Source organism: Oncorhynchus keta, chromosome 36, assembly GCF_023373465.1.
Source record: "Oncorhynchus keta strain PuntledgeMale-10-30-2019 chromosome 36, Oket_V2, whole genome shotgun sequence".
Taxonomy (NCBI): Eukaryota; Metazoa; Chordata; class Actinopteri; order Salmoniformes; family Salmonidae; genus Oncorhynchus; species Oncorhynchus keta.
This window is the reverse complement of record NC_068456.1, coordinates 18,404,772-18,432,664: the sequence shown is the minus strand read 5'-3', so window position 1 is coordinate 18,432,664 and position 27,893 is coordinate 18,404,772. Positions and strand designations below refer to the sequence as shown.

General features: G+C 41.1%; 1 protein-coding gene across 2 annotated transcripts in view; it reads right to left on the bottom strand.

Annotated features, from left to right (window-relative positions):
* LOC118369744 (disintegrin and metalloproteinase domain-containing protein 12-like) overlaps positions 1-27,893 on the bottom strand; it is a 179,301-nt gene extending 151,408 nt beyond the window's left edge. For both annotated transcript variants that reach the window (XM_052498615.1, XM_035754404.2), the window contains exon 1: positions 27,371-27,893. In XM_052498615.1, the coding sequence (XP_052354575.1) occupies positions 27,371-27,479 (109 nt within the window). In that variant the 5' untranslated portion in view covers positions 27,480-27,893. The remainder of the gene's footprint in view (positions 1-27,370) is intronic.

Genomic DNA, 27,893 nt, shown 5'->3' with positions numbered 1-27,893 from the left:
CAACAAAAATCTTAAAGATGTTGATGTCATCATTCTGCAGGAGACATGGTGTAAGGCTGACATTGTCACTCACTGTCCCACAGGCTACAGAGAGGTAATCATTCTGCAGGAGACGAGGTGTAAGGCTGACATTGTCACTCACTGCCCCACAGGCTACAGAGAGGTGATTGTGCCATCACAGAAACACAGCACTGTCAATAGAGGCAGAGACTCCGGAGGACTGATCATTTGGTACAAACCCGAACTACAAAATCACATTGATCCCCTCAAAATTGGTATATATCACATTAGGTTAAAACTGAAAAAAAACTTGTACTGACAGAAAAATATGTGTTCCTTTGCGCAATATTTATCCCCCACTCAGAATCCCCATATTACTCAGAGGAGATCTTCCCCACCCTTGAGGAAGAGACACAGGGAAATGTGCTCATCTGTGGGGACACAAATGCGCAAACAGGAACACAACCTGATCTCACGACCACACAAGGGGGCAGCTTTATTACAGGCCATACTGTTTCTAACTGCCTTAATCTCCTCATAGAAACAACAGTGACAGCACCATCAACAAAAAAGGAAGGAATCTGTTGCAGGTCTGTAGAAGCCTGGGTCTGTACTTTGTCATGGTAGGTAATGGGGGGACTCTTTGGGGAGATTCACCTACTGCTCACCTCTTGGCCACAGTACAGTAGACTATATGATTACAGACATGAACCCTTTCTCTCTCAGCTCATTCACTGTCAAACCTCTGTCTGATCACAGCCAAATGAAGTTGTTCCTCAAAAGAACAGACATGGAAACAACCAGACATTCACAGCCCAGTAAGCTGTACAACATCAGAAATTCATACAGAAGGGCCCAAAACAACACAGAAGAATACCAGAAAGCAACCTGTAACCAAAATATCCAGACACTCTTAGATAACTTTCTGGATACCACATTCACTCACAGTAAAGAAGGCATCTGGCAGTACAAAACATCAACTATATATTCAGGCAAAAGGCAAAAGAAGCACAATTGAAATTGATTAAAAAAAACTAACAAAAAAGACCACAGATGACAACTGGTTTGATGCAAATTGTAAAATTATAAGGAAAAAACATGGAACACTATCCAACCATAAGCACAGAGACCCGAATAATGGTGAATTACACCTTCATTACTGTGAGACTTTAAAACTCTATAAACGTAACACTCAGAACCAAAAACGCACAGTACAACAGCAAGCAGCTGACACGAATTGAGGAGTCCATAAACACAAACAACTTCTGGCAAAATTGAAGAAAAAAAAAATCGAAACAAGAGGAATTAGTGATACAAAATGGTGACATATGGACAACCCATTTTAAAACACTCTACAATACCGTTCAAATTGACACAAACGCAGAACAACGCCAAATTCATGAGAAGCTGAATGGATTAGAAAAAGCTATAAAGGACAATCAAAATCCACTGGACTCCCCATATAACTGACCAGGAGCTCTATAAGAAACTTCAGGCTCTCAAATTTAAGCATACGGACCTGATGGCATCCTAAATGAGATGCTCAAACTCACTAGTGCAAAATTTCAGTTGGCTATATTAAAACTGTTTCAGTTTGATTCTGAGTGTAGGTTATTTCCCTGACATCTGGAATCAAGGACTCATAACTCCAAACTTTAAGAACGGAGACAAATTTGACTCTAACAATTACAGAGGCATTTGTGTGAACAGCAGCCTGGGGAAGGTTGTCTGTATTATTATAAATGTAAGAGTTCTAAACTTCCTTAATAAGCACAATGTGAGTAAAAGCCAAATTGGATTTATACCAAAACATCGCACGACTGATCATATTTACACTCTACACACTCTGATAGATAAATATGTCCACCAAAATAATACCAAAATATATGCTTGCTTCATCAACTTCCAAAAAGCATTTGATTTGGCATACAGGACTGTTCTACAAAGTTATTGAAAGTGGTGTAGGGGGTAAAACATGACATAATTAAATCAATGTATACTGGCAATACTTGCAGCATTAAAATTGGCAAGAAAATAACACAATTCTTTCATCTTTAACCAGGGGCAGGGCCTTTGCCAGGGTTGCAATCTGAGCCCTGCACTCCTCAATATTTACATTAATGAATTGGCCACTATTCTAGAAAAATCCTCAGCCCCTGGTGTTAGTCTCCACAATTCAGAGGTTAAATGCCTACTCCTCGCAAATGACCTATGCCTGCTGTCACCCAAAGCACATGGCCTACTGCAGAGCCTGGACCTGCTAGAGCAGTACTGCCAGACCTGGGCCCTGGAAGTAAACCCCAAAAATACTAAAATAATGATTTTCCAGAGAAGATCCAGATCTCAGGGAATTAGACCAAAGTTCTCAATTGGTACAAAATATATAGAGTATAGAGTACTGCACACACTACAATTACTTAGGTTTAAAAATAAGCTCAACTGGACACCTTAATGAGGCAGTGAATGAACTGAGAGAGAAAGCACGCAGGACATTCAGTCTGTCTGTCTGTCTGTCTGTCTGTCTGTCTGTCTGTCTGTCTGTCTGTCTGTCTGTCTGTCTGTCTGTCTGTCTGTCTGTCTGTCTGTCTGTCTGTCTGTCTGTCTGTCTGAGAGACAGAGAGAGGGAGAGATACTGAGAGAGAGAGAAAGATATGGAGAGAGAGAGAAAGCGAGCGAGAGAGAGAGAAAGACAGAGAGAGAGGGAGAGATACTGAGAGAAAGAGAAAGATGTACAGACTCAGTGAGCATAGCCTTGCTATTGAGAAAGGCCGCCGTAGGCAGACATGGCTCTCAAGAGAAGACAGGCTATGTGCTCACTGCCCACAAAATGAGGTGGAAACTGAGCTGCATTTCCTAACCTCCTGCCCAATGTATGACCATATTAGAGAGACATATTTCCCCCAGATTACACAGATCCACAAAGAATTCGAAAACAAATCCAATTTTGAAAAACTCCCATATCTTTTGGGTGAAATTCCACAGTGTGCCATCACAGCAGCAATATTTGTGACCTGTTGCCACGAGAAAAGGGCAACCAGTGAAGAACAAACACCATTGTAAATACAACCCATATTTATGCTTATTCATTTTATCTTGTGTCCTTTAACTATTTGTACATTGTATATATATATATAATATGACATTTGTAATGTCTTTACTGTTTTGAAACTTCTGTATGTGTAATGTTTACTGTTAATTTTTGTTGTTTTTCACTTTATATATTCACTTTGTATGTTGTCTACCTCACTTGCTTTGGCAATGTTAACACATGTTTCTCATGCCAATAAAGCCCTTGAATTGAATTGAATTGAATTGAATTGAAAGATACAGAGAGAGAGAGAGAGAGAGAGAGAGAGAGAAAGCGAGAGAGAGAGAGAAAGAGAGAGATAAAGACAGAGAGAGAGAGAGAAAGAGAGAGATAAAGACAGAGAGAGAGAGAGAGAGAGAGAGAGGACAACAGAGAGAGAGAGATACTGAGAGAAAGAGAAAGATACAGAGAGAGAGAGAAAGTGAGAGAGAGAGAAACAGAGAGAAAAACAGAGAGAGAGAGAGAAAGAGAGAGAAAGACAGAGAGAGAAACAGAGAAAGAGAGAGAGAGAGAGAGAGAGAGAGAGAGAGAGAGAGAGAGAGAGAGAGAGAGAGAGAGAGAGAGAGAGAGAGAGAGAGGACAACAGAGAGAGAGGGAGAGATACTGAGAGAAAGAGAAAGATACAGAGAGAGAGAAAGCGAGAGAGGGAGAGAAACAGAGAGAAAAACACACAGAGAGAGAGAAACAGAGAGAGAGTACGAGAGAGCGAGAGAGAGACAGACAGAGAGAGATAAAGAAAGAAAGAAAGAAAGACAGACAGACAGACAGACAGAGAGCGAGCGACAGAGATACTAAGAGAGAGAAATACTGAGAGAGAAAGATAGCGAGAGAGTACAACAGAGAGAAACATTGTATTATTTTCTACCATTCTATATTTTTATTTGTTATTGTTTATACTTTTATTGATGTATATTGTATGCACTGTTGCTTTGGCAATATTGACACAATGTTTTTCATGCCAATAAAGCAGCTTCAATTTTTTAATGTGAAAACAGAGTGGGAGAGAGACAGAGATACTGAGAGAGAGACAGAAACTGAGAGAAACACAGAGTGGGGAGAGAGACAGAGATACTGAGAGAGAGAGAGAGAGAGAGAGAGAGAGAGAGAGAGAGAGAGACAGAGATGAGGGAGAGAGAGAGATACTGAAGGAGAGAGAGAGGAGAGAGAGAGAGAGAGAGAGAGAGAGAGAGAGAGAGAGAGAGAGAGAGAGAGAGATAGAGAGAGAGAGAGAGAGAGAGAGATTCTGAGAGAGAGCGAGGGATACTGAGAGAGAGACAGAGATACGAGCGACAGAGATACTAAGAGATACTAGCGAGAGAGTACAACAGAGAGAAACATTGTATTATTTTCTACCATTTTATATTTTTATTTGTTATTGTTTATACTTTTATTGATGTATATTGTATGCACTGTTGCTTTGGCAATATTGACACAATGTTTTTCATGCCAATAAAGCAGCTTCAATTTTAATGTGAACAGAGAGAGTACAAAAGAGAGAAACACAGAGTGGGAGAGAGACAGAGATACTGAGAGAGAGACAGAGATACTGAGAGAGATACTGAGAGAGATACTGAGAGAGAGAGAGAGAGAGAGAGAGAGAGAGAGAGAGAGAGGGATACTGAGAGAGAGCGAGAGATACTGAGAGAGAGCGAGAGATACTGAGAGAGAGAGAGAGAGAGAGAGAGAGAGAGAGAGAGAGAGAGAGAGAGAGAGAGAGAGAGAGAGAGAGAGAGATACTGAGGGAGAGAGAGAGATACTGAAGGAGAGAGAGAGAGAGAGAGAGAGAGAGAGAGAGAGAGAGAGAGAGAGAGAGAGAGAGATACTGAGAGAGAGAGAGATACTGAAGGAGAGAGAGAGAGAGAGAGAGAGAGAGAGAGAGAGAGAGAGAGAGAGAGAGAGAGAGAGAGAGAGAGATACTGAGGGAGAGAGAGAGAGATACTGAGGGAGAGAGATACTGAGGGAGAGAGAGAGAGTTCCGGAGTTCCAAATTGAGCAGCAGCTGCTGAAAAAATGAGCTCCAACAAATATTGAAATTTACATGGTTTTTAGAGTGAAGTACATCGGGAAAAAAGCATAAGAAAACAGCAAGACTGAATAGGAGACAAAACAAGCAACAAACAAAGAAGATACGCTTTTGAAAAAGTGACTGTTTTTCATAAAATTGTTGTTATCTAGCTAGCTCAATTGTTAACCAGTTGATAACAGTTGCTAGGGACTCTCTTGTAAAGAAGCTAGCTAGCTAACACATAATATCTAGTTAACAGATGAAAAGAAAGACAAAATAAGGACAGAAGACAAAAGGACATCAAAGTAAAACAGTCCCCTAAAGACACAAGAGACAATAACACAAGAAACAATGCTTCTATTGCAACATTGTAGCCAACATCACCAGCGTTGCTATGGAAATTGTTTACCCACCAGACATCCAAACGGAGAAAGCTAAGAAAAGTTTAAAAGGTTTGTTGATAGGACAGAACCATGAATGCCTGTTTGCAGATCTTATCAGTTGCAAAACCAGAGCAAATGCAATATTTTATACCAAATGAGGGAACATATGGAAAAGGGTTATTTGCAACCAATTCCCTTTCTCAAAAAAGAGAGGCATCAGCCAAGGATGTCAGATCAGCATTTTTGAAGAAGCTGACCAAAGCAACATGTATCAAACAGTAAACTTATATAATAATGGAACTGCATTGATACAAGCCAATGATTCAAGCCTCCAGGCTTTTGTGAAAAGGTTTGCTACTCTAAAAGCAGAAGCTGAACTCATCTCAGAAACTGGGGAAAAAGAAAAGGAGGGAGATGGAGAAAAGCAGGCCCCAACGGTCTCTGTGACCCAGCAAGAAGCCCTCAGTGTCCCTCTACCTACCTCACCTGCAGCAGAGCCAAGGACATGCCTACAACACCAAGAACACCTGCTATTCAAAATTTCCACAACACCCTCTCTCTAGTCAAAGCAGAGGTCATAGAACTCAGAGAGAACAAGCTTCAAGAGGAGGACACTGTCCAGAAACTAAAATAAGAGATGAAACAGTTCAGGGAGGAGAGCAGAGCATCTATTGCTAAATTAGAAAGCAGAATGGACAAGCTGAGTCAGACAAATGATGACTTCAGAGACCATCTGAGCACAACAAGAAAGGAGCTAGAACAAAGAGAGAGGTACATTGACACCCTCAACCAGCAGCTAGTCATTATGTGCTCTGCATCTAGAGAACATGTCCACCAGCTTGGTACAACACAAGCAGAACCTGAGACCAGCATGGCCTCCACTACACAGCCTGATGACTCTGCACCACTCTACCAGTCTGTTCCAGCCCAGGTCAGCCAACCAGCCTCCCAGTCTGCTCCAGCCCAGGTCAGCCAACCAGCCTCCCAGTCTGCTCCAGCCCAGGTCAACCAACCAGCCGCCCAGTCTGCTCCAGCCCAGGTCAGCCAACCAGCCTCCCAGTCTGCTCCAGCCCAGGTCAGCCAACCAGCCGCCAAGTCTGCTCCAGCCTAGGTCAACCAACCAGCCTCCCAGTCTGCTCCAGCCCAGGTCAGGATACCAGCCTCCCAGTCTGCTCCACCCAGACAATCACCCACAACTGCAATCCTTATTGATTCAAATGGGAAGTTCTTAGTCCAGGAAAGATTATTCCCTAGACACCAGGTGTGTAAGTTCTGTTTTCCTACAACTGACAGTGAAATGCAGCTACTCAGTCAGACCAGGATTGACACCCCTGACAACGTCGTCATTCACACTGGCACAAACCACCTTCATGCCAAAGGTGAAAATGTATCTGTGGCAGTGAGAAGAGTGGCAGAACGTGCATAGGCTATGTTCCCAACAACCAATATAGTTGTGTCCACCCTCCTACCAAGAAAAGACTTCCAGGAAAGTTGATCGAAAAAATAAATCAACAGATCACTTTGGAGTGTGCATCACTGCTCAACGTCAGAACGACTCACCACCCCCACTCTGACATGTGAACATATATACAATAATGTACATCTTGATCAGGATGCAACACTTGGCAGGGATCCACACACCCATCACCCCAGCAGTAGAGGCCCCCCGCTCCACTTTCTGAAAAAACAGTACCCCTACCATCCCCAGGAGAGAAGAGCCAGACACGGCTTATTACAGCACAGCTCTATAAGACCAGGCCCAACACAACACAGATTTACCAGACCCGCCTCAGGACAGCACGACCAGACCTGGCCAATCACAACACAGCTCTACTAGACCCGGCACATCACAACACAGCACTACTAGATCCAGCGCATCACAACACAGCTCTACTCGACCCGGCCCATCACAACACTACTAGATCCAGCCCATCACAACACAGCTCTACTAAACCAGGCTCATCACAACACAGCACTGACCACTACTCTAGAGTCGGGCAGAACACTGTCCTTCAGAGAAGTACACCACATGATGCAGTCTACACCATGTATCATTCAGATCATCAGCCTAGAACAATCAGAGATAGGAGAGGTGTGCCAACTACAGCATCTAATATGCAGACTACTGGGCTAGACAGACCCTTTAATTCACACACACACACACACACACACACACACACACACACACACACACACACACACACACACACACACACACACACACACACACACACACACACACACACACACACACACACACACACACACACACACACACACACACACACACACACGCAGGGTTGCAGATTGCATTGCATTGTACTCATTTTTTGTGCAATCTTATTCCATTCTTATTAACTTGTTTACAAATATTCTGTATTTTATTGGCACGTATTATAATAATAATTGTATGTAATGGTGTGTATATATACTGTATATAGATATACAGTCGTGGCCAAAAGTTAAGAGAATGAAACAACTGTTAATTTTCACAAAGTCTGCTGCCTCAGTTTGTATGATGGCAATTTGCATATACTCCAGAATGTTATGAATATTGATCAGATGAATTGCAATGAATTGCAAAGTCCCTCTTTGCCATGCAAATTAATTTAATCCCCCAAAAACATTTCCACTGCATTTCAGCCTTGCCACAAAAGGACCAGCTGAAATCCTGTCAGTGATTCTCTCATTAAGACAGGTGTGAGTGTTGACGCGGACAAGGCTGGAGATCACTCTGTCATGCTGATTGGGTTCGAATAACAGACTGGAAGCTTCAAAAGAAGGGTGGTGCATGGAATCATTGTTCTTCCTCTGTCATCCATGGTTACCTGCAAGGAAACACGTGCCGCCATCATTGCTTTGCACAAAAAGGGCTTCACAAGCAAGGATATTGTTGCCAGTAAGATTGCACCTAAATCAACCATTTATTGGATCATCAAGAACTTCAAGGAGAGCAGTTTAATTGTTGTGAAGAAGGCTTCAGGGTGCCCAAGAAAGTCCAGCAAGCGCCAGGACCGTCTCCTAAAGTTGATTCAGCTGTGGGATCGGGGCACCACCAGTACAGAGCTTGCTCAGTAATGGCAGCAGGCAGGTGTGAGTCCATCTGCACCCACAGTGAGGCAAAGACTTTTGGAGGATGGCCTGGTGTTAAGAAGGGCAGCAAAGAAGCCACTTCTCTCTAGGAAAAACATCAGGGACAGACCGATATTCTGCAAAAGGTACAGGGATTGGACTGCTGAGCACTGAGGTAAAGTCATTTTCTCAGATGAATCCCCGTTCCAATTGTTTGGGGCATCTGGAAAAAAGCTTGTCCGCAGTAGACAAGGTGAGCGCTACCATCAGTCCTGTATCATGCCAACACTAAAGCATCCTGAGATCATTCATGTGTGGGGTTGCTTCTCAGCCAAGGGAGAGGGCTCACTCACAATTGTGCCAAAGAACACAGCCATGAATAAAGAATGGTACCAACACATCCTTCGAGAGCAACTTCTCCCAACCATCCAGGAACAGTTTGGTGACGAACAATGCCTTTTCCAGCATAATGGAGCACCTTGCCATAAGGCAAAAGTGATAACTAAGTGGCTCGGGGAACAAAACATCGATATTTTGGGTCCATGGCTAGGAAACTCCCCAGACATTAATCCCATTGAGAACTTGTGGTCAATCCTCAAGAGGCGGGTGTACAAACAAAACCCCACAAATTCTGACAAACTCTAAGCATTAATATTGCAAGAATGGACTGCCATCAGTCAGGATGTGGCCCAGAAGTTAATTGACAGCATGCCATGGCGGATTGCAGAGGTCTTGAAAAAGAAGGGTCAACACTGCAAATATTGACCCTTTGCATCAACTTCATGTAATTGTCAATAAAAGCATTTGACACTTATGCTTGTAAATGCTTGTAATTATACTTCAGTATTCCATAATAACATCTGACAAAAATATCTAAAGACACTGAAGCAGCAAACTTTGTGGAAATTAATATGTGTCATTCTCAAGATTTTTGGCCACGACTGTATATATATATATATACACACACAGTTGAAGTCGGTAGTGTACATACACCTTAGCCAAATACATTTAAACTCAGTTTGACATTTAATCCTAGTAAATATTCGCAGTCTTAGGTTAGTTAGGATCACCACTTTTTTTTAAGAATGTGAAATGTCAGAATAATAGTAGAGGGAATTATTTATTATTTTATTTCTTTCATCACATTCCCAGTGGGTCAGAAGTTTACATGCACTCAATTAGTATTTGGTAGCATTGTCTTTAAATTGTGTAACTTGGGTCAAACATTTCAGGTAGCCTTCCACAAGCTTCCCACAATAAGTTGGTGAATTTTGGCCCATTCCTCCTGACAGAGCTGTTGTTACTGAGTCAGGTTTGTCGTCCTCCTTCCTCACACACACTTTTTCAGTATTGCCCACACATTTTCTATAGGGTTAAGGTCAGGGCTTTGTGATGGCCACTCCAATATCTTGACTTTGTTGTCCTTATGCCATTTTACCACAACTTTGAAAGTATGCTTGGGGTCATTGTCCATCTGGAAGATCCATTTGCGACCAAGCTTTAACTTTCTCCCTGATGTCTTGAGATGTTCCTTCAAAATATCAACATAATTTTCCTTCCTCATGGAGCCATCTATTTTGTGAAGTGCACCAGTCCCTCCTGCAGCAAAGCACCCCCACAACATGATGCTGCCACCCCTGTGCTTCACGGTTGGGATGGTGTTCTTCGGCTTGCAAGCCTCCCCCTTATTCCTCCAAACACAACGATGGTCATTATGGCCAAACTGTTCTATTTTTGTTTCATCAGACCAGAGGACATTTCTCCCAAAAGTACAATCTTTGTCCCCATGTGCAGTTGCAAACCGTAGTCTGGATTTTTTATGGCGGTTTTGGAGCAGTGGCTTCTTCCTTGCTGAGCGGCCTTTCAGGTTATGTCGATATAGGACTAGTTTAACTGTGGATTGGAGTGTGACTGTTTGAGGTTGTGGACAGGTGTCTTTAATACTGATAACAAGTTCAAACAGGTGCCATTAATACAGGTAACCAGTGGATGACAGAGGAACCTCTTAAAGAAGAAGTTACAGGTCTGTGAGAGCCAGAAATCTTGCTTGTTTGTAGGTGACCAAATACTTATTTTCCACCATAAAATAAATTCATTAAAAATCCTACAATGTGATTTTCTGCATTTTTTTCTCATTTTGTCTGTCATAGTTGAAGTGTACCTATGATACAAAATACAGGCCTTTCATCTTCTTAAGTGGGAGAACTTGCATAATTGGTGGCTGACTAAATACTTTTTTGCCCCACTGTATGTATAGCCCAATACATGGCCCCATTCATTATATATATATATTATTCATTCATTTTCTTTCAATGTACTTTACTCAAACCAGTGAATATCACTTATTATAAATGAGATCATTAACTATTAGCTCTTAGAATATCCAGGGCCTATACTCTTCACATTTTGCTTATATAACAACAAATCCAGAATTGATTAAAAACATCAAGGGACAGGACATCATAATCCTACTGGAAACATGGTATCGTGGAGACAGATACTCAGTGTCCCTCAGGCTATAGAGAAAGTTAACTTCCATCAATCAAACATAAAAATGCCAAACAGGGCCAAGACTCAGGAGGAATCATCATTTGGCATAAGCAGGACTTAGCACTGAATGAAATGAAAAAAAGTACTAATCACATTTGGCTAAAACTTAACAAAGGTTAAATCTATTGTGACAATGATGTTTACATATGTGCAGCTTATGCTCCTCCTTCAGATTCATCATATTATGATGATCAGTTTATTTACAATCTCCATACAGAAATCATTCAAATTCAGGCAGAGGGTAAAGTGCTTCTTTGTGGAGATTTCAATGCAAGAACAGGTTCTGAGCCTGACTACACTGATGCGGGAGGTAACCACCACACATTTGGACACCCCTCCTTGTATAGTAGCCCTATTATAAATAATAGAAACAGTCCTGACCAAATATTGAACAAAAATGGGAAGGATTTAGTGCATCTCTGCCGAGCCTTAGGCCTGTACATGCTTAATGATAGAATCAGAGGGGACTCTTTATGTCAGTTTACTTACTGCTCAGCTCTTGGGACAAGTGTAGTCGATTATGCCATCACTGACATTGACCCCTCCTCCATTAGTGCATTCACTGTCAGACCACAGACACCATTGTCAGATCACAGTCAGATCAACGTGTTTCTGAAGTAATTAACCGGCAATATTCATTCAAAAAAACAGCCCAATAAACTCTACAACATAAACCAACCGTACAGATGGGGTCAAAACAGCCCAATAAACTCTACAACATAAACCAACCGTACAGGTGGGGTCAAAACAGCCCAATAAACTCTACAACATAAACCAACCGTACAGGTGGGGTCAAAACAGCCCAATAAACTCTACAACATAAACAAACATAAACAAACCGTACAGGTGGGGTCAAAACTGCACAATAAACTCTACAACATAAACAAACCGTACAGGTGGGGTCAAAATAGTGCAAAGAGATTCATTGAAACATTGAACTCAAATGAAATGATGAACTATACAGTTCTGAATATACAGTTCTTCAATATATATATTAATATATTCATAATACCAAAACAATAAAGAAGTGTCAATTCGGCTACTCAAAACATCAATTGCATATTCCAAAATGCAGCATCGAAAGCAAATTTGAGAAAACCAAAGAAATGCAACTTCAGAAACAAAAAACAAAATGTTTCTGAAAAATGGTTTGATAACCAATGTAAAACAATTCGAAAACACCTAAGACAAAAGTCAACTGAAAAACATACACAGCAAAACAACCCAGAGCGAAAACGCAATTGACCAAAATCAGTTCTGGGACATGTGGAACAACTTAAACATGACAAAGCCACAAGAATTAGCCATACAAAATGAAGTAATTTGGAAAACATATTTTGATAATCTAACATCCCACAAAAAGAATTACAGCAGAACCAATTAGAAATTCAAGAACAATTTAACATCCTTGAATCAGTCATTAAAAACAAACAAAATCCATTAGATTACCCAATAACCCAACAAGAACTAAATGAAAAGCTCAAATCCATTAGATTACCCAATAACCCAACAAGAACTAAATGAAAAGCTCAAATCCATTAGATTACCCAATAACCCAACAAGAACTAAATGAAAAGCTCAAATCCATTAGATTACCCAATAACCCAACAAGAACTAAATGAAAAGCTCAAATCCATTAGATTACCCAATAACCCAACAAGAACTAAATGAAAAGCTCAAATCCATTAGATTACCCAATAACCCAACAAGAACTAAATGAAAAGCTCAAATCCATTAGATTACCCAATAACCCAACAAGAACTAAATGAAAAGCTCAAATCCATTAGATTACCCAATAACCCAACAAGAACTAAATGAAAAGCTCAAATCCATTAGATTACCCAATAACCCAACAAGAACTAAATGAAAAGCTCAAATCCATTAGATTACCCAATAACCCAACAAGAACTAAATGAAAAGCTCAAATCCATTAGATTACCCAATAACCCAACAAGAACTAAATGAAAAGCTCAAATCCATTAGATTACCCAATAACCCAACAAGAACTAAATGAAAAGCTCAAATCCATTAGATTACCCAATAACCCAACAAGAACTAAATGAAAAGCTCAAATCCATTAGATTACCCAATAACCCAACAAGAACTAAATGAAAAGCTCAAATCCATTAGATTACCCAATAACCCAACAAGAACTAAATGAAAAGCTCAAATCCATTAGATTACCCAATAACCCAACAAGAACTAAATGAAAAGCTCAAATCCATTAGATTACCCAATAACCCAACAAGAACTAAATGAAAAGCTCAAATCCATTAGATTACCCAATAACAACTAAATGAAAAGCTCAAATCCATTAGATTACCCAATAACCCAACAAGAACTAAATGAAAAGCTCAAATCCATTAGATTACCCAATAACCCAACAAGAACTAAATGAAAAGCTCAAATCTATAAAATCAAAGGCTTGTGGTCTAGATGGTCTAGATAACATCATAAACAGCACACCTGAGTTGCAAAATGCTGTGCTTAAATTGTTCAACATGGTTTTAACTTCTGACTGCTTCCCTGATGTCTTGAACCAGGGGCTCATCTCCCCTATCCACAAAAGTGGAGACAAATCAGACCCCAATAATTACAGGGGAATTTGCATAAACAGCAACTCGGGAAAGGCATTTTGAATTCAAGAATTCACACATTTTCTCCAATAAAAAAAATTAACAAGTAAATGTCAAATTGGATTTCTCCCCAAATATCGCACTACTGACCATATATACACCTTACACACACTAATTAGAGAGAGAGAGAGAGATCCTGAGAGAGAGCTTTGGCAATGTTAACACATGTTTCCCATGCCAATAAAAACCCTTGAATTTAATTGCATTTAATTGAGAGAGAGAGCGAGAAAAAGACAGACAGAGAGAAACAGAGAGATACTGAGAGAGAGAATGAGAGATTGCGAGAGAGAAACAGAGAGAAAGACAGACAGAGAGACACACAGAGAAAGATACTGAGAGAGAGAGATACTGAGAGTGAGAGAGTGAGACAGACAGACAGACAGACAGACAGACAGACAGACAGACAGACAGACAGACACAGCGAGAAACAGAGAGAGTACAGAGAGAGAGATACTGAGAGAGAGAGAGAGAGAGATACTGAGAGAGAGAGAGAGAGATACTGAGAGAGATACTGAGAGAGATACTGAGAGAGACAGTGAGAGGGAGAAACAGAGAGAGAAAGAGAGCAAGAAAGATAAAGATACTGAGAGAGAGACAGAAAGATACTGAGAGAGAGACAGAAAGATACTGAGAGAGAGAGAGATACTGATAGAGAGAGAGAGAAAGAGAGCGAGAGAGAACGACAGACTGACAAAAAGAGAGAGATTGTTTCTGTCTGAGAGAGAGAGTGAAACAGAGAGAGAGAGATCATTAACAGCAGACTCATGCATTTCTTCAGTGAAAACAATGTACTGAGCAAATGTCAAATTGCCTTTTTACCAAATTACTGTATGACAGACCACGTATTCGCCCTGCACACTCTAATTGACAAACAAACAAACCAAAACAAAGGCAATGTCTTCTCATGCTTTGTTGATATCCAAAAAGCTTTCGACTCAATTTGGCTTGCTATACAAAACAATGGAAAGTGGTGTTGGGGGAAAAACATACGACATTATAAAAGTTATGTACGCAAACAACAAGTGTGCGGTTAAAATGGGCAAAAACACATATTTCTTTCCACAGGGCTGGATGGTGAGACAGGGATGCAGCATAAGCCCCACCGTCTTCAACATATACAGTGCCTTGCGAAAGTATTCGGCCCCCTTGAACTTTGCGACCTTTTGCCACATTTCAGGCTTCAAACATAAAGATATAAAACCAACCAACCAACCCATTCCTCCTTGCAAAACAGCTTGAGCTCAGTGAGGTTGGATGGAGAGTATTTGTGAACAGCAGTTTTCAGTTCTTTCCACAGATTCTCGATTGGATTCAGGTCTGGACTTTGACTTGGCCATTCTAACACCTGGATATGTTTATTTTTGAACCATTCCATTGTAGATTTTGCTTTATGTTTTGGATCATTGTCTTGTTGGAAGACAAATCTCCGTCCCAGTCTCAGGTCTTTTGCAGACTCCATCAGGTTTTCTTCCAGAATGGTCCTGTATTTGGCTCCATCCATCTTCCCATCAATTTGAACCATCTTCCCTGTCCCTGCTGAAGAAAAGCAGGCCCAAACCATGATGCTGCCACCACCATGTTTGACAGTGGGGATGGTGTGTTGCTTTTACGCCAAACATAACGTTTTGCATTGTTGCCAAAAAGTTCAATTTTGGTTTCATCTGACCAGAGCACCTTCTTCCACATGTTTGGTGTGTCTCCCAGGTGGCTTGTGGCAAACTTTAAACTACAGTTTTTATGGATATCTTTAAGAAATGGCTTTCTTCTTGCCACTCTTCCATAAAGGCCAGATTTGTGCAATATACGACTGATTGTTGTCCTATGGACAGAGTCTCCCACCTCAGCTGTAGATCTCTGCAGTTCATCCAGAGTGATCATGGGCCTCTTGGCTGCATCTCTGATCAGTCTTCTCCTTGTATGAGCTGAAAGTTTAGAGGGACGGCCAGGTCTTGGTAGATTTGCAGTGGTCTGATACTCCTTCCATTTCAATATTATCGCTTGCACAGTGCTCCTTGGGATGTTGAAAGCTTGGGAAATCTTTTTGTATCCAAATCCGGAATTAAAATTCTTCACAACAGTATCTCGGACCTGCCTGGTGTGTTCCTTGTTCTTCATGATGCTCTCTGCGCTTTTAACGGACCTCTGAGACTATCACAGTGCAGGTGCATTTATACGGAGACTTGATTACACACAGGTGGATTGTATTTATCATCATTAGTCATTTAGGTCAACATTGGATCATTCTGAGATCCTCACTGAACTTCTGGAGAGAGTTTGCTGCACTGAAAGTAAAGGGGCTGAATAATTTTGCACACCCCATTTTTCAGTTTTTGAAATATCCAAAAATGTCGTTCCGCTTCATGATTGTGTCCCACTTATTGTTGATTCTTCACAAAAAATACAGTTTTATATCTTTATGTTTGAAGCCTGAAATGTGGCAAAAGGTCGCAAAGTTCAAGGGGGCCGAATACTTTCGCAAGGCACTATATATCAACGAATTGGCGAGGGCACTATAACAGTTTGTAGCACCCTACTATAATCTGAAGTCAAATGTCTACTGCATGCTGATGATCTGGTGCTTCTGTCCCCAACCAAGGAGGGCCTAGAGCAGCACCTAGAACTCCTGTCAGACCTGGGCCCTGACAGTAAATCTCAGTAAGACAAAATTGATGGATGTTCCAAAAAAATTGCCAGGACCACGAATACAAATTCCATCTAGACACCGTTAACCTAGAGCACACAAAAAAATATACATACCTTGGCCTAAACATCAGCGCCACAGGTAAATTTCACAAAGCTGTGAACAACCTGAGAGACAAGGCAAGAAGGGCCTTCTATGCCATCAAAAGGAACATAAAATTCAACATACCAATTAGGATCTGGCTAAAAATACTTGAATCAATTCTGGAACCCATTGCCCTTTATGGTTGAGGTCTGGGGTCTGCTCACCAACCAATAATTCACATAATTGGACAAACACCAAAATGAGACTCCGCATGCAGAATTCTGCAAAAATGTCCTATGTGTACAACGTAAAACGCCAAATAATGCATGCAGAGCAGAATTAGGCTGATTCCCAAACAATCACATACAGAGAAATGAACCTGGAGAAGAGCCCTCCAAGCAAGCTGGTCCTGGGGCTCTGTTCACAAACACAAACAGACCCCACAGAGGCCCAGGACAGCAGCACAATTAGACCCAACCAAATCATGAGCAAAGAAAAAGATAATTACTTGACACATTGGAAAGATTTCACAAAAAAACAGAGTAAACTAGAATACTATTTGGCCCTAAACACAGTGACAGAATACAGAATTCCTGACCACCGTGACTGACCCAAAATTAAGGAAATCTTTGACTATGTACAGACTCTTTGACTATGTACAGAATAGCCTTGCTTTTGAGAAAGGCTGCCATAAGCAGACTTGGCTTTCAAGAGAAGACAGGCTATGTGCACACTGCCCACAAAACTAGGTGGAAACTGAGCTGCAATTCTTAACCTCCTGCAAAATGTATGACCATATTAGAGACACATATTTCCCTCAGACTACACAGAAAGAGGGATACTTAGTCAGTTGTACAACGGAATGCCTTCAACTGAAATGTGTGCAGTGAGCTGCCTTAATCGACATCTACGTCTTTGGCGCCTGGGGAACAGTGGGTTAACTGCCTTGCTCAGGGGCATATTACTTGTTAGCTCGGGGATTCAATCCAGCAACCTTTCAGTTACTAGTCCAACGCTCGAACCACAAGGCTACCTGCCTCCCCACAAAGAATTTGAAAACAAATCCAATTTTGATAAACCCCCATATCTTTTGGGTGAAATACCACAGTGTGCAATCATAGCAGCAAGATGTGTGACCTGTTCTCACAAGAAAAGGGCAGCCATTGAAGAGCAAACACCATTGTAGATACAACCTATATTTATTTTCCCTTTTGTACTTTAACTATTTGCACATCATTACAACACTGTATATAGACATAATAGGACATTTGTAATGTCTTTATTATTTTGGAACTTTTCGGAGTGTAATGTTTACTGTACATTTTTTATTGGTTTATTTCACCTTTGTTTATTATCTATTTCACTTGCTTTGGCAATGTAAACATGTGTTTCCCATGCCAATAAAGACCCTTAAATGTAAATTGAATTGACAGAGAGAGAGAAACAGAGAGAGAGAGAGAGAGAAGAGAAAAGAGCTGAGAGAGTAATAATGATGAGTGAGACGCATAAATATCCCCTCCAAAAATGCTAACGTTCCCTGTTACTGTAATGGTAGAGGTTAGCATGTCTTGGCGGTATGCATGATATTTTTCACTCATCATTATTCACGATTCATTCAGGACTATGTGGAATCATGGTAGCATCCACATTAATGTAGAAGTGTTTAGAAACACATTATATTCTTATTTACAATAAAACTGACTCTAAAATGGCACAATACATTATTTACCATTCATTTCTATTAGGCACAAAATTAATCTGAAACACAACAAAATCAAACAGCAAATGCATCCAACAAGTTTGTAGAGTCACAATCTTGATGTTTTCATTGTTTGCTTTAAATATGGGACCAAATACTTAACTTTTCACTACTTTAATACACATTTAAATCCCAATACATTTGGTCCCCTACAATTAATTTCTAATTTCCTAATTTCTAAAGGGTTCACCAGATATGGATGGAAATACACTCAGATTAAAGCTGACAGTCTGCACTTTTAACCCCATAGTCAATTCAAATGCAAAGTGCTGGAGTACAGAGGCAAAACAACAAACAAATGTCACTGTCTCAATACTTTTGGAGCTCACTGTAGATAGTATATAAACCAACAGTGTACCTTCCTGGGAACATTATTGTTTTCAAATCTAACTGGCAATGTAAGGGATTGCCTGTCATGTGCATACCTCCTAACATCAACGAGTCTTTGAATGAGGAACCATCCATTGAAGTCAATAGTGCTGGACCCATTCTGTTAACACTAACAAAAGAAAAATCGATTCTGTAGCATGCATCGTTTAACTACCTGAACTTCTAGCAGCATAGTCTTGCTTTAATGCCATCTCATCACTCTGAAAGTACAGTACTCCAGTACAAAGGAAGGCCCCATTCATAAGACACAAGCCGCTTTTGAGCCAGTTATGGTTTTAGGGCTAACGCTACAACATCAAAGAAAATGCTTTACACTTCCCCTTATTAAAACTGTACCGTATCACTATGCACACAATAAAATACCAAGTCGTTGAAACAATTCCTATTAGAAGTCATGTTCTCACACTAATAAAACCTATAGCTAGTGCTAACTCTCTCCTCTCTGTGATATTTATCATGAATGTGGCATAGCATGATATTGGATGCTAAAGGCAACCTGAAAAGAAACCTCTTACATAGCACAACCCAGTAAGCCTTTCTTTATGGCTTACATACTGCCTTGAGGAACATCAATGTAGCTAGTCGCCAAAACCAAAATAGTGAATTGTCCTCATACATGATCCAGTGCTGCTTCACGTATGCCCTTAAAGCCAATCACAATATGGAGTATTTATGTGTTGCTATGACATCAACAGGACACCAAACAAAGCTGAAACAGCCTGGCGTTAGAATCATGCCAGAGGAGAAAAACTACAAGTATCAGTAGAGATCCTTCATATCTGCGGGGTGGTATGGAGGTTAGATGGGGAATAATTTATACAAACATCCCCTCACCACCAGTCCCTCTCTGGCCCTCCTTGACCTGTATGTAATGGGAGGACTGTTTTGCTGTGCTAAGTGGGACCAGTTGTCCTCTTGAGAAGTGCTTGTCATGCCGTCCAAGGCCCCTGGTGAAGTCATCTTTCTGTAGGGACCTCACTGTAGGTGTGTGTGTGTGCCTGGAGGCCATTGAAATTATTATCCCCGATTCCTCCTTCCATCGCCAGCTCCCTCCTTCCTTACCTTGCCAAGTGATAACACTCTACAGGCATGCAGTAATGAAGCTGGGGCTAACTGGAAAAGGGGATGTTAATCATGACTGTTGGGCCCCACACCCCCATTTCAAACAGCCAAGCCGATTAAGTGGAAGATTGGGTAAACATTGGGATGGTGGATCATGGTGAAATAATGGTAATTTGAAACCCCCAATGCTCACCACTTAAGCATGTTCTGTTAAGGGAGGGCCCTGAGATGTGTGTGTGTGTTTGCGTGTGTGTGCATGTGTGTGTGTACAGTATGTCAATGTTTTGTGATATTTGCAGACAGAAATGTTTGATTTTGCTGCTGCAATTCAAGAAAATTTGCTGGACAGTTTTACGGGGAAAAAGTGAAAGCCCTCACATAATATGCGGGAAATTGTTGTTTTTGCTAAAAAACACTGCGATCGCAGAATCCTGGAGGGAGTGGTATGTGTGAGTTCAGGGGGTGTCCATGCCCTCCCATCCTTCAGGAGCTGCAGAGGAAGCATCGGCTTAGGAGCCACTTTTCACCTTGGATTCTGGCTCCGAGCTCTGGGGATCCCAGAATGGGGACCTGGCGATTCTGGCTTTCAGTAACTGATCACACATGCAGGAACACCTAACAGGCAGCTGCGGAGAAGCATGTTCCAACTATCACCTTAGTAAACCCAGCACAGGGGTTTTAGTGAAGACATTTGATCCATCTGAAAACACACATGGATGTTCAGATCACCTCAAAGGGCCCTCAAAGGGCCCTCAAACTCTACATTTTTGCAGGCATGTGTGCAGTATGCTCACACACACAAACACATCAACAGATTTAAGGCAAAGCACATTTTAGAGTAGCACTACTTCTCAGCACTCACCTTTCAAGAAGTATTTCAATTATTATAATATTCTCTCAGTACCTCAGAACAAGCTCTGCTCACCATCAAAAGCATTCTAAAGGCCAATCCATAAAACTGACCAGGGGAAAACTTGTCATACTGGCTGTATTTATGCCTGCCTCAACGGCGAATAGCTCAGATACACATGAACACATAAAATGACCCTGGGGACCGATAGAAAAATGATACAACTTTCCTTTAAGTGAGTGATGGTGACCACTCCAATAGTGGCATGAAGAACGCTGGTGCTAAAAAAGTCCTCAAAGCTGCAACTGTCCCAATGATCACACACACACACACACAAACCCCCCCCACACACACACACGCACCAACCCACAGACCACATGTGTCTGTCAGATTCACTCTGCACAATGAAGTCCTCTACCCTCTCCATCATTCCTTTCTTTACCTCTCAGGTGGCATTTAGGCTCACCTAGCATTGCCCCACTATTGGGGCCCCCTAGCATGGACCTCTTTTCATCCAGCCCTAATAATGGCATCCAATTGAGAAGCCTGGCATCTAGCATGGCACCGTTCTCTGTGAGTGTGCCCATGGGGTTCTCACACTGCTTCTGGTGTGGTGATCTGTTCTGCTGCTTTGTCTAGTGTCCACTACAAAAAAACTCAGGTTTGGGAATAACTGGCTAATACGAAGCTTTCCTCTCTCTGTATGTTAGCAATGTACTGCAGAACTATGGCAACTGGGGGTTTTGTTACTCTGTCTAAGTAAGTTTTTTTATACTGAATAAAAATGTCAATGATTTTAATGGGTTACAGTTCATATGAGGAAATATGTCAATTGAGGCCCACCCACTGGGGAGCCAGGCCCAGCCAATCAGAATGAGTTTCTCCCCACAAAAGGGCTTTAGTACAGACAGAAATCCTACTCCGTTTCATCAGCTATCCAGGTGGCTGGTCTCAGACAATCCCGCAGGTGAAGATACCAGATGTGGAGGTCCTTTGGTTACACGTGGTCTGCTGTTGGGAGGCCGGTTGGACGTACTGCCAAATTCCCTAAAACAACGTTGGATGCGGCTTACGGTAGAGAAATTAGCATTAAATTATCTGGCAACAGCTCTGATGGACATTCCTGCAGTAGGCATCCCAATTGCATGCACCCTCAAAACTTGAGACATCTGTGTCATTGTGTTGTGACAAAACTGCATATTTTAGAGTGGCCTTTTATCATCCCCAGCACAAGGTGAATCTGTGTAATGATCATGCTGTTTAATCAGCTTCTTGATATGCCACACCTGTCAGGTGGATAGATAATCTTGGCAAAGGAGAAATGCAAACTAACAGGGATATAAACAGATGTGTGCACAAAATTGGAGAGAAATAAGCTTTTTGTGCATATGTCAAATTTCTGGAATATTTTAATTCAGCTCCTGAAACATGGGACTAACACTTTACCGTACATGTTGTGTTTATATTTTTGTTCATTATATAATTATAGTGAATTAGGTTTAGAGGAACTGTTTGCTGACTGACATTTATGTAGTCTTTTTTTCCTCCAACTGAAACATTGATGATAAATCGTGTGTGCGCCTTTCTTCTTTTTTTGGCCTGCAATGACATTTGTGTATTTACAGATTATATGGTGACTCATAACAAGTATGTGTGTCAAAGTGGATAGACATTTGTAACCCGTTTCAAAAAAGCTAGGCCTATGTCCACGTCACTACTTCACAGGAGAGGCATTTGAAAGTTGTTGTTTTTTTATGTTCTTTTTTTTGTTGCCAGAAATGCCTTCTGGAACAGGTCAACTACCATGTGACTTAATAACAAACCCGTAAATACTAATAAAATGGTTAAATCACGAGCCTATTTGGTTTAGCCACGGACAAATACAGGAACCTTCCCACTAGCCATAATTGTCTGAGATAATAGATGGGCTGGACATGTCAAGAGATGAGTACGGATTGGTCTGCCATGTACCATGCTTCTGTCTACAGTATAACATGAGCTGCTCAGTATGTGTGGATAATCTTTTCAACCGCTGCTTTTTTTAAAGATCTCATGAATAACTGAAAAGGTTTTGCTTCTGCACTCAACATTGCTGCCCTAAAGTTAATAGCACTATCGACAAAGATCAGTGGGAAAAAGTTGTGATGGACTACTTTCTGGAGGACGATTGTGCCATGCTGACTCTCTCTGACTCTGAAAACGAATCAGACGATGAGGAAATTCCTGATTTAGGTAAAAACATTTTTATTGAACCAGACATTGTAGAGTCTTCTGATAAAAGTGATGGGGAAGAAACAGCGATCAAGTGTTGATGTCACGGAATAAGTTGACTGAGTTTTGAAATCATTGGAATGCCCAGTGGAAGCAGAGAGATGATTGCCAAATGCGGAGAGAGACGAAAAGAGAACACAGAAGGCTATTGTATAAAACGCCTGTCTCCGGATTACATCTTCCAACTAAGGGCAACTATGGCATCCATGACAGAGAGGGAGAAGAGTTCATCCATGTATACGTAAGAGTCTAGCTACATTTTCAGATATTATATGTTTCTAATTTTGCCAGAAAGTCATTTTCATTGCAAGTTAAAACATACACAGAAGGCTATTGTATAAAACACCTGTCTCCGGATTACATCTTCCAACTAAGGGCAACTATGGCATCCATGACAGAGAGGCTAACATACTGTTAGCTAGCTAGCTAACGTTAGCCTGCTGGCTCGCTAGCTAATGTTACGTGTATGATCTGTGTAGTAATATTATCCGTATCTCAGAAATCCATTTTAATTGCTAGTTATAGCCTAATGTTAGCTAGCTAGCTAACTTTGAATTTCGTTAGCTTTAGTTGCATGGTGCATGATAGTATGAGTTGGGATGGGATTAGGGTTCATTGTTTAGCTAGCTAGCTACATGTCTAAACAATGCAAGTACCCATTTCACATTTAAACCTTCTGTATCCTGTGCATGTGACAAATATATATACACTTTCATTTGATTTGATATAGTGTGTGTTTACCAGAGACGGTAATGTGAAGAACAACTTGACCTGCACCAAAGTCAAATTAGGATATAGGCCAAGGACTAGATGAAGTGTATTTTTACTTCTACAGTTTTTTTCTCCTACTTTCACCACTTTCAGTCTTGAAATCTTTGGTTGTTTACTTCACTACCTTACTCATTTTATTAAGCACATCAAATCAAATGTATTGGTCACATACACGTGTTTAACAGATGTTATTGAAGGTGTAGCGAAATGCTTGTGCTTCTAGCTCCGACAGTGCAGTAATATCTAACGTGTAATAGCTAACAGTTTCACAACATATTCCAAAAATACACGTAAATCTAAGTAGGAATGAATTAAGAATATATATACGTATATGTCAGAGCAGCATTGGACTAAGTAAGATACAGTGGAATAGTATAGAGTACAGTTTATACATACGAGATGAGTTATTATTAAAGTGGTTAGTGTTTCATTTCATTAAAGTGGACAATGATTCCTAATCTATGTCTATAGGCATCAGCCTCTGATGTGCTGGAGATGGTTGTTTAACAGTCAGTGGTGTAGTATAGAATACAATACAGTATATACATATGAAATGGGTGATGCAATATGTAAACACAATTTAAAAGTGACTAAGATACCGTAGAATAGTGTGGACTGAAGTTTATACATATGAAATGAGTAATGCTAGATCCGGAAACATTATTAAAATGGCTAGTGATCCTTTTGTAAAAGTGGCCAGTGACTCCTAATCTATGTCTATAGGCACCCGCCTCTGATGTGCTAGTGATGGCTGACGATGAGAGAGATGGCTTCACATGTGAATCATTAAAGAGATGGGTGGGGCTAAGACTTAAGAGGGTGTGAATGATGCTGAATGGGTGTAGGCAAAGAAGAGCTCTCCAGTAGGTGCACCAAAAACATTCACGGTGTTACAAGTTTATCAAATTTTAAAGCAGATTTTTTCCCCCCATTGTTCCTCTATGATATACTATTTTCAAGCTGAGTCTCTACTTTTATCCAATGTAAAAAAATACAAAATAATTTCAAATGTTGCTACATAGTACCGAATCCAGGTGGTGGGTCATATTTGTGAGTGTATTTTCTGCACTCACTTGTGCACTCATGTGTGCATGCATCTGTGTGTTGGGATCCATGTCAGGTCGTGTGTTTGTCTGTTTGTTCCCAGGGTGGTACAGCAGCAGCGTTTGCCAAGCAGCAGGTAGCTAAATCACAAAGACAACTTTAATGGCCAATGACGGCTAACAGAGAGAGACACTGATAACTATGTCTCACAGTCCCAAGACGGCAACAACTAATGCCAACATGTACCCATAATGTCAAAGACCGCCAATGAGCTGGGGCTTGAAACCAGGCCCCTCCCTCAATGTTTTTTTCCAGAGGGAGAAGTGGCAACGGTGGCAGCCGTCAGCCATACATCAGCATTCCAGAGCATTCTGAGGGGTGACATGAGTTACATCTAGAGCTACACTCCTCAAGGAAAGTGTGTGTGTCTCAGACTGTGCTTATGTGTGTCCTTTGTTGTCCGGTCAGAGTAAAATCTTCAATTTCCCGGCCCCTTCTCCACTATTTTTGGACACAACCAAAGTCTGACTGAATAGATAATATCCTCAAATCTAATCATGGTAATTTGGCTCCCTCTAATTGTTTATTGAACTCTGGATAAATCACAAACCTAAAAGTACACAACCTTGTTTAAATCTATGTAGGCTAATTGGAATAAACAAGATTAAGAGTTTATCGGTCTGAAATGAAACAGCCATTCACTAAGAGGCTCTTATCAAAGCAGACCGACCTCCCACTCATCTTCACGTTGTTTGACAACCCTGTAGTAACACAGTAATTAGGATAATATCGCTCCTCTAGCTATGATTATGGTTAAGCAACTCAATTTATATTTTCTCTGGGATGACAGTCCAGCTTTTCTGGGAGGTCTTGGAGACTCCCCCTCATTTGACAATCACCACTGAACACAGTAGGATAGGATCCTACAGCCTCTATGGGAAAGAATGATATCCATTGTGACATGAACCCACAATGGCATTGAGTCTGAAAGATATCCTTTCAGTTATCTCTAAATTGCAGGAGAGAAGGTGAACATTGGCAAACTATTACTATTGAGAAAGTTATATGAGAACTTTTCTGTATGATGTAGCCTAGACATTTTTTTACTTTAAAAACATTTTTTTTAACCGTTATTTAACTAGGCAAGTCAGTTAAGAACAAATTTAATTTTCAATGACGGCCTAGGAACAGTGGGTTCAGGACAGAATGACAGATTTGTACCTTGTCAGCTCGGGGATTTGAACTTGCAACCTCTCGGACTAGCAACCTCTCGGTTGCTAGTCCACCACTCTAATCACTAGGCTACCCTGAAAATGAGACATCGATATCCAATATTTCACGTTTGTTGATGATGATGACATGCCAACTACCACTACGTGGAGGAGCTCAGGAGATATCCTACAGACATCAAGGCATGGTTTTGCCCCATTTCAATACACACTATTCTCAAACTATTTTGTACACCCTGTTCAGAGCCAAGCAGGTCCCAGAGTGTAATGTTTGTGTGTTTCTAAAATATATTCTGTTTTAGTGGCCTCTCAGAGCATAGCAGATGGAACGATAACACTGTCATTGCCATTTGTCTCTGCTGTAATGTTGAGATTATGGAGAATGAATAAACTAGGGTATATGTGGGGTTATTAGATATAGGCCTAACTTAACCCATCTAATAGATACACTCACTAATGTTATAGTTCATGGAGGGACCATAGAAGTTGCTCAAACACAGGTTTATCCAGGTTACCAAATACCCACTACAAAACTATTTTTTATCCGGACTGTTTCTTAACTTCGCACTCTCTCTCTACCACTGACTCTGAGACAGAAAGGCTCTACTCAGGTGGATTGGAGAGGGAGGATAAGAGCTGTTCTGAGGCCAGTCCCGGTGGCTTAGTCCAGCTGACAGGCTGAGGCTCTCACTAGATCCTCTCTCTTATCAAAGGATGCATCTCACATACACTCTCACACTCCAGAGGTGGTTTGGTCACCTCAGCCAGCACAGCTCTAATCTCCTTAGTAGTATCTCTCTCACTCACTCACTCACTCACTCACTCACTCACTCACTCACTCACTCACTCACTCTCTCTTCTTGCTCTCTGTATGTCAGTCTCTTTCTGTTTGTCTGTCTCTCTCGCTCTCCTCTCGCTCTCTGTATCTGTCTCATTCTGTATTTCTCTCTCTCTCTCTCTCTCTCTCTCTCTCTCTCTCTCTCTCTCGTTATGTCTCTGTCAGTCACACATTGATTTGAACATAAGCAGGCAATGTTTGGTGAGCTAAACTCATCCACCCAGCACTGCTGTCACTTTCCTGCTATTGTCTCATCTCACTTTGCAGGAATCAATAGCCCCAGGATACACCTCAGTAACAAACCTCTCTCTCTCTTCCTCTAACACACACACACACACACACACACACACACACACACACACACACACACACACACACACACACACACACACACACACACACACACACACACACACACACACACACACACACACACACACACACACAATTGTTTTAGATTTGACCAAACCGAGATGCAGAAAAAATGTTTTTGTAGCCTTGGGATTTCTGCATTAATGGGTAACTTGGATATAAAAGCTGAATTAAGCTTGATACCGTTTAACTCTACATACTTAGACTTTTACATTTTAATTGAAATAAATGTGATACAGTAGCCCATGTATCTCCACTTCCAATGTAAACTACTGCAAAATAAAACTGTCAGCATGGCTGATGGCAAATTCAAATAGAGACTTACCATCATGTAAATTCAGAAGTGTGTTGTCTGTATTGCCCGTTGCTGTTGACATGGACAAGACATGAAAAACCATTAGAAATGCAAAGTTCGTCCAACGCCAGTTAGTCATTTTGCCCGATTTGGGAAAGAAATGCGTTCAGGGTGAATTATTGCACCGACACGACCATAATATGCTGTCCACGAGTGATTGACAGATACGGGATGCAAGCAGTAGAGTGGGATCAGCTCCGAAACAGAGGAAGAACAAGTATTGACTTCTTATAGCGGGACCACGAAAGAGGAGCTGTCAAAAACTTTTCATCCAAGCATGCTGAAATCCCTGCGTGTCGCACTCAAGGACTTGGCAGTAATGTCACCAAGACACTGACAAGAGAGTTTGAAAAATTAGAAGTAAAGCGGGTGCGACAGAAATAGCCTACATAAAAAATCTGATTCAGAGACCAGCGTACTCTTTAACATCAGAGCCGCTACACTCTACAATGTCCATGTGCGCTTGCAAGGACTAGATCCGTTGGGTCCTAGC